We start from the raw sequence: 8,207 nt of genomic DNA, 5'->3' as shown, positions 1-8,207 counted from the left end.
ATCAAATTACTCATCAAATTCATTCTTAAAATAGAAAGGACAACAAATGACTGAGACACCCCAAAATAAAAAAGGATAACAAATAACTGGAATATATTTTTACCTTTATAAAATAAATATAAACGTCTTAAAATAGATCAACGTATCACACATCTTGGCTGGCATATGCCTCAATTCCCAATAGAAGTACTCACTAGTCACTAGTGTCACAACTCACACAACATGAGCAAAACACAATAAGAATCCTATGTCCCACTTTTATGTCACATTGTGTGTGCCACTCTACTCAGCTTTTGACACATCACTTGTTACAAAATAAAATATTGCGATAATTATATTAATTTATTGATGTGTTAGAAGGTAATTAGAGTGACACATATTGAGACACCAAATGGAATAGAGGATGCCTAGTCACTTAGGCCATACACATCTGAATATCAGAACCCCTTGACCATCACCAAACTTGGTAAAAACAAAATCAAACTTCCCAAAAATAAACCCTTTCACTTCTCTCACTAAAAACCCCCCAAATTTAGCAATGCCTACAAAATCAATCAAACTCTTTTTACTTCTAACACTCATAATCTTACAAACCCACCTCAATTTCTCAACTGGGTTCTCAAATTCAGCTTTAAATTGTGATGAAAAGGTGAAAAATAGCTCAACAATGGAGGAAATTGATGGTAATAATAATGGGATAATTAGGAGAATATTAAGTGCAGAAAGAAAGTTTGTAAGTTATGAAACATTGAAGAGAGATGTTGTGCCTTGTTCAACTGCTGGATCTTCTTATTATAGATGTGGTGCTGCACCTGCTAACCATTATAGTAGAGGTTGTAGTGTTATTACTCAATGTGCTAGATTTTCTTAATGTTTGGAAGAATTTGTTGTAATATGGATGGATTATCTTACAAAAATGTAACGATATTCGTCCTAAGATTAAAACAGATCAAATAGTATCCGGTTGCATAGATATGACAAGTTTTTTTTGCTAATTTGTAGACATTATGCTTTTGTTTACCTATACTATTCGACATGTTTTAAGTTTAAGACGGATATTATCGGCTTAATTAAGAATTTGTGTATTTTTGTTTTATGTTGTTCATTTTATGTTGGCATAAATTGATGTTTTGAGTGATGGATGGTGTTGATTTTTGGCCTGGTTGTTTTACACTTAATTTCGGTTCAACTCGTTTCAAGTTAAGGCCCTGTTCTTTGTAGATTAATTTCGATTCAGTTTAGTTCAGCTCTTATCGGCCAAGAAGGACAGGGCCTTAGTTCATTTGAGTTCAGTTACTCTTGTTCAGTTTAGGTCTGATCTTATAAGTTCAATTTAATTCACGAAGTTTTCAATTTAAAATAATGGAACATTTGATGTGAATTTGATGTCCTAATTGAGTTTGTGAAAAGGGTAATGAAATGAGTGTGGATGGAGTAAAATGGAAGCTTGGATGTTATGATTGAATTCAATTATAATATGATGAGTCATAATTTGAATGATTGAAACTAATAGTAATACCGATTAGTCAATTGACCAATTCAATTACAGTCCGTTTCATTATAGACGGTCACTATCCGTCTATAATCCGTCTAAAATGAGAATTTGTGATTCAATTAGCAATGCAAGTTTACAAGGGAAGATGGCTTTATTTTCATGTGAAGATTGAAAATTATTGCACCTGTAGTAATTAATCAAAACTTACCCGAAAAAAACGGTATGCAACATTAATGTGAAGATCGACCAATGTGGAACTCGATTCTCAAGTCTCATGTATTAGAGCGCGAATAATTAAGGGCACATAGTCGGGGTCTTTTACTAAAATGACCATTTTTAATAAAGTATTTCCCAAACTAACCATATTTAAGGTTTTAACAATGTAATTAATTTTGACAATAGCTAGTTTGGGAAATAATTTAGGCAAAATGGCTATTTCGGTTAGATATGTATAAGATTTCAAAATTTAATTTCTCGCAATGACAACTAATATGTACTCGGTATATATTTTTCAACATCGTATGGATATTGACAGACTAATACTTTTTCCTTTCAATCTTTTTTTGTAATTATCTTATTTTTATGAATGTCAGACTTATGTTACAACACTTATATATAAGTAATGTATGATTATATCGAAAAAATAATGTGGCGTGAATTGACTTCTCCCTCTATTTAATAAATCAACCTTAGTCGTTTTTAGATTCTTACAAAAAAGCAAAATCAACATTTAAATTATGAGAAAAATGATAAACTTACAATTAAATAATAAGAACCTAAAATCAAATAAACAATAATTAAAAAAAGTACGACCATTTTTCTAAATTTTTTACATTACAGTAACTTTTATACGAAAGTTAAATATGCTCAATGAAAAATTATAAAATTTAGAATAATAAGTAAAATATAGATTAAAAAAATACATCTTTCAATACCCATGAATTGATGGAAAATATATACATACTAATTATTATATTATTATAATGGAAAATTAATTAATTTAATATTGTCTAAAATATTTACCAAATTAGCCATTAAGCCTAATTTATTTCCCAAACTAACCATTATTAAGATTGGTTATGTTTCTAAAGCTTCAAAGTGGTTAAAATGGGAATTAAAATTTAAGAATGGTTAGTTTGGTAAATACTTTAAGAAAAATGGTCATTTTAGTAAAATACCCACATAGTCGTACTATTGTCAGTTTTCGATTCTCAGATGACAATAGATTTTCGACCATGTATGTTTAGGTCGAATTGCGCCCAGATAGGTAAGCAAAGATTTTGGTGGGTTATTCCGAAATTTGGTGCAAATTGCACCCAGATTGTTAACAGGACATAATTAGCACAGCAAACATAGGAAAACATAATTAGCAGGCAAATGAACTGAACCAGGACTCTGGAAACTTCGGCATGATCTCTCAGGTTGAGAATTTGCAGCAGCATTCGGCCTGACCCTAACTTATAAGGATTAATTAGCACGGCAAACATAAATTCGCCATCTTTCGTAATTGACAATGCAAGAAGAGACTTGGGATTGCAACAAACCAAACAAAGCTTTTGAAATCACTATTTAAAGCACAGGTATCACATGGTTCACAGAAGTAACTACTTACTACCCGATAACAAGACTAAGATTGTGATTACAATCCGACATTTCTAAGATCCAAAAAAATTAATCGATAATTGTTTTGAGATACAATAACACAACAGGGAGATAGCATGTTGTACATAACCCCAACCATCAACCCACAATAGTTACATATCCGACTGCAATTACGAAGACTCGATGTCAGAATCTTCCAACCCTTCTCTATATGTCTCAAAATCATCTCCACTCAATCTGCAGACCAAATGAAGCTTGAAGAGAGCCTGCTTGTTTCCAAGCAGTCGCTGTGATACAAAAAACAGTTGACGGCGCTTAATTTCAGGAGCAAGTCTAGTGTAAGATCGTCTCACATCAAGATAACGTGAGACATAATATATAACACAATTGAAACAAACAAAAAAGAGAGATACAACAACATCAGAGCCTTAATCCCAAAATGATTTGGGGTCGGCTGAGAAGTTTCAACTTTCAAGATGAGCTAATTACGACCGTCTTTTTATGAACTAGTGCTACTTAGTAGCATAATGATGAGAAATGAGACAGAACACTGGCAAAAACAATTCATAGCCAATGTGATCCAATTTCAAAATTAATTCATATACCCCACAACACGACAACCCTTTTTACATTACTGCGAGTTTGTGAACAAGATATAGTGCCCTACAATTACCCAGCATCATTAATCAGATCAGAGGAGCTTCGAATTCTAATATTTTATCTTTACTCATTTCAGCCATTTTATTACACTTTTTAGGAAAAAGAGGGCAAAAAATTTGCACTTTGTTTAATTATATTCTAAGAAAACTCCGCGAGACCACTAAGAAGCGAAAATTTGATTGAGACAACGGTGAAATACTTACAGGTTAATCGTCTAGACGAGACCAATCTAACTTAATAACTTTACCTTAGAACACATCAAATGAATACCGCAGTAAAAGTAATCATGCTATCTGAACAAAAAAAAAAAAGAGGCTACTACAGAGCGTACAGACTCCAGTACAGATTACTAACCAGAATGCGAGCAGACTCAGGTGACAAAGGTTTTCCAGCTTCACAAACGACAAAGTCCGCAATAAGTTCCACAACACCTGCACAAATAGAAAATCAACAACCCACTTAACAATTGCACTTCCTTAATCCCCCTCACAACTTGGATTCTAGAATTCTACGGAAAGATAGAAACATCAGAAACAAGCAGACCTTTGTTTAACCGCACAGGCATCCCTTGCTTACGTAGAAAGGGTTCCATCTCGTGACTAAACTCAGTCAAAGGCCCTTCTTTAAGCTCCACCTGCAATATTCAAATTTGTAGATTTAGAAAGAGCAACTTGATCTATGACGGCAATTTAAATAAGAAATTTCAATCACATAAAAGACTGATAGGTTGGTCCGACATGTGGATGGAGGGGCTACACCTGTGATGCTCGGACTCGGATACGAGGATCCGACACGGACACGGATCCGAGGGTCCGATCCTTGAAATCTCAAAAATAAGGACTCGGATACGAGGATCCTAATTTGAATTTGGACTCGGCTAATGTTTTATTTTTTTGAAAATAAATTGATTATTAATTAAAAAAGTCAAAGAAAAGAAAGGAAAAGTAGCTTTTTCATGTTTAACATGAACGAAGACTTTATTACAGCATTAAATTCATGTCAAGATCACTCTTGATATAGGGCTGCTGTACAAAACAGAGGTTAAAAACAAACACTCTCACACCGATTTCTCATAGAAGGATCCGTCAAGGATCCATGTCCGGATCCTGTCCATCGGATCCTCAGGGTCAGGTGAAGAGTCCGAGCATCACAGGGCTACACGCATACATGTCTTCTCCCCACTCAATGCCAAAGCGATAAATAGAAATGGGTGCAGAATGATCAGCCGATGCATTTGTAGTAATACAAAACAACTACTATTGGTGGTGAAAAAATTTGACCAACCGACTCAGTTGCAAGACTCCCAGTCCGGGCAAAATCGTAGACTTCGAACTCCTCAAATGCCCTGCAAAGTGAAAGAGGAAAACAGAAACAATCAAAACATAATCATTGGACACAATCCTTATCCATTAACATTGGCATGCGCCGACGATGGCTAAGGCCAAAGGGCTACGGTCACGGATTAGACTTGAGACAAAGAGTTCCATGATAAAATCATGCTCAAAGAAGGCAACTCCGAATTATTAGGTGCCTTCAGTATGCTTCAGCAACAAATATGAAGGGGGTAACGAGAAATATGAGTCAACAACTAAAAAAGGGGGCAAAATTGACATTACGTGCCTTCAGTATGCTTCCTACGTAATCAAATTATTATCATCATCCATTTCTTAGATAGAAAATACAACGTGTGCAGCAACTAGATAATGAAAACTATAATCCTTGACGTTGAATTTAGTCACTTTAACATTAGCACTAGTTACAGGGGGTAACAAGAAAGACGCGTCAACAAAACTTTCAACAGGCAAATCAGAATACGAGAATTCAGATGCAAGAGACGCACGAATACAGATGACACAACAAAGCTAAAAAGTTGTTCCACATACTTTTTGACCTCTTCCTCGGGCATATTTGTAAGAAAGAGCCCTGAGTCTCCACGTAAAAACTGTAGAATGAGAAGAAAACAAGATTTTAGAGATTAGAAGAACATTAGCGAAACAAGAGTAGCATGCATAGAAAATAAAAACAGCATTACCTTAGCAATTTTGTGAAGACCGTCTTTGACTTCATCAGAAGCAGAACGTCCTAACGCAACCTGCATGACTTTGTTTGATCCAAGAAAGAATCTGAAAATGTAAAAGTTGTCAACTTGACGTTCCAAGAAAAATACAAATGCATGAATTCACTCCTCCTTACAAGTTACATTGCTTAAAAGGGTAGTCCTGCCAACATGAAATCTACGGATCCTCTCTAACATATATACAAACGGCTTCCAAGTAAGAACATACAATTAAAGTAAAAATGCATTCAAAAAATGAACCCTAAGATAGATTACCACAATCAGTAAGATAATTGAGCAAGATTTCCGGCTCTTGTTTAAATAAAACGAACAAGCAGACGATTACAGGAGTATACATGATACCGTCACTCCATCAGTAGCCAATTTATACAAATAACAAAAAAAGAGAACTTATCCAAAACGTAACACTATACATAGACACCAAACGAATAGTCACAATTCACCATATAATTCCACGAACAGAAAGAGGAACACAAATCATCCCTTGTCATACTCATAGGTTATGTGGTGATTCTGCACACAGAGGCATCCTAGGCTTAAGAAATCAAAAGTAATAGTCCAACTCCTTAAACATTAACCGAAGGGTGAAGAAAAGTATTTGTTATTCACTAATTAACACTTTCTTAAAATCGAATCACACTTCTGAAAACGATACTTTCCACAAAAAATTAGACTCCGTAGAGTAGTCCATGCACTGATGAGTGATGACCGTCAGTCCGTCAAAATAAAACGAAGCGCGCTAAAGGAATCAGCCACGACTATTTAAAACACATAAAGGCCATGATCAAGATTTCACGCTGATAAACCATACTTTTACTTGTTAATGCATGAAGCAAACATAGTAATACGAACCTGCTAGACTTGAGGGAATCTCTGAACTCCTTGAATTTAAGATTCCTCATATTCTCGAAAGCGAACACATAAACAGAAGAGTACTTTTCAACAGCATCCCGTATTGAGTTTACGATTGCCTTCTTATGCTCTTTCCCTTTCTTCTTTGTTTTAGATAGGGTCACTGCATTTTTCAATTCACAGACACCAGTTATCACCACATCATCAATATTATAAGTAATCACAAATAATTAAGGCGGCTTTACACAAGTTTACTGGAAATCGGGGTCCTCCTAGTACCTACTTTTTACATGTGCAGGTCAAGTTCTAGGCAACTGAGATCCGTTTCACCCAAATACAAATTCTTCCATTTTGTTATCTATTAGTCTATTTACTCAAGTAATCAACTTTCATCACTGATATGTACACACAAAAAATCTATAAGAACACTCATGAAGAAACATAAACCTACAGAAACAAAATTTTCTTCCTTACGTTTATCTTACTCAAATTATTTGGTATTTTTGAGTGATAATGCACCCAAAATTATTTATATATACTTAGAAATCGCCTTGTTAGCAAACAAAAATTCTCGCATAAGACGGTTTTACACTAAATTAGTCTAAAACCACCTAGCTAAACACTCTCCGATAACTTCATTTATTAGAAACTAATGTTTCAGTGATGGGTATATACGTCTTTAGGTTACGCTATATTAGAGTAAAACCGCTTTACACAAGACCAACTCCGCTATCAAAAATCAAGCAAAACAATGTCTTTTCTCTCTAAAGCCACAATTTTTTTCAAAACTAGCACCAAACCAGGTAGTATTTTTAGAAAATATAACAACCCAGATGCATAAAAACAATCAAAACACAATTAATTACAAGAACAACATCAAAAATTCAATTGAAAAAAACAAAAAATGAAGTTAAAAAATAGAGAGAAAAATATAAAGAAGAAATATTGAAGGAGATGATTATACCTGGACGATCACGCTTAGATTTAGGCATGTTTGAGTAGTGATTGATAGAACGGCGGGATTGTAAGAAAGAGTGAAGCTTCAAGTGAAGTTGTGGTTAAAGCCCTCAAATGAAAAAGAGGGGTGAACGAAAGAGGGTTTAGGGTTTCTCGATTCTTTTCTTTTTGTTAAGAGCGGAGGGCTAGGGTTTGACTTGAATTTTGCATTTTCTTTTTTTTCTTTTTTTGAAAAAAAAAAAAACAGAAATCGGAAACATAAGTGGAGTGTTGTCGACGAGATTTGAACTCCGCTAATTAGTATCACCCCTTATTAGGGGTGTTAATGAGACGAGACAGCTCGCAAGTTACTTGAGATCGGCTCGTGCGAGCTCAGCTCGAGAGCTTAACGAGTCAAGTCAAGCAATGGCTAACTCGACTCGAAAAGCTCGCAAGCGGCTCGAACTGGTGTGATTACATAAGATATTGTTCATATTTAATAAAATATTTTATCATGATTATATTTTTGTATCACACATATCAAATGTCTCGAAGATTTGCCAAATATTTCCACACATAACCTTC

General features: G+C 34.6%; 2 protein-coding genes across 2 annotated transcripts; one reads left to right on the top strand and one right to left on the bottom strand.

Moving 5' to 3' along the window:
* Window positions 1–538: 538 nt before the first annotated feature.
* On the top strand, window positions 539–871 carry LOC141632826 (protein RALF-like 24). Its single transcript, XM_074445338.1, has one exon. It carries the CDS (start codon window positions 539–541, stop codon window positions 869–871), a length of 333 nt encoding a protein of 110 aa, XP_074301439.1.
* Window positions 872–3,028: 2,157 nt separating this feature from the next.
* On the bottom strand, window positions 3,029–7,866 carry LOC141642112 (uncharacterized). Its single transcript, XM_074450797.1, has 8 exons — window positions 7,651–7,866; window positions 6,687–6,849; window positions 5,790–5,880; window positions 5,641–5,699; window positions 5,042–5,102; window positions 4,301–4,391; window positions 4,112–4,188; window positions 3,029–3,384 (listed from the first exon to the last, which is right to left on the bottom strand). The coding sequence occupies exons 1-8, from the start codon at window positions 7,676–7,678 to the stop codon at window positions 3,268–3,270; spliced, it is 687 nt and encodes a 228-aa protein (XP_074306898.1). The 5' UTR covers window positions 7,679–7,866; the 3' UTR covers window positions 3,029–3,267.
* Between the last annotated feature and the right edge of the window lie 341 nt (window positions 7,867–8,207).

The sequence above is a fragment of the Silene latifolia genome, chromosome 2, assembly GCF_048544455.1.
Source record: "Silene latifolia isolate original U9 population chromosome 2, ASM4854445v1, whole genome shotgun sequence".
Classification (NCBI taxonomy): domain Eukaryota; kingdom Viridiplantae; phylum Streptophyta; class Magnoliopsida; order Caryophyllales; family Caryophyllaceae; genus Silene; species Silene latifolia.
This window is presented reverse-complemented; position numbering and strand designations above follow the sequence as displayed.

Excerpts from the sequence above, each read along its gene's own strand:
- LOC141632826 (XM_074445338.1), top strand. The coding sequence starts at position 539 with ATGCCTACAAAATCAATCAAACTCTTTTTACTTCTAACACTCATAATC.
- LOC141642112 (XM_074450797.1), bottom strand. The coding sequence starts at position 7,678 with ATGCCTAAATCTAAGCGTGATCGTCCAG. Across the intron at positions 4,392-5,041 it reads GGAGTCTTGCAACTGAGTCG|GTGGAGCTTAAAGAAGGGCC; the intron begins GTTGGTCAAATT and ends TGAATATTGCAG. Across the intron at positions 4,189-4,300 it reads GCCTGTGCGGTTAAACAAAG|GTGTTGTGGAACTTATTGCG; the intron begins GTCTGCTTGTTT and ends CTATTTGTGCAG.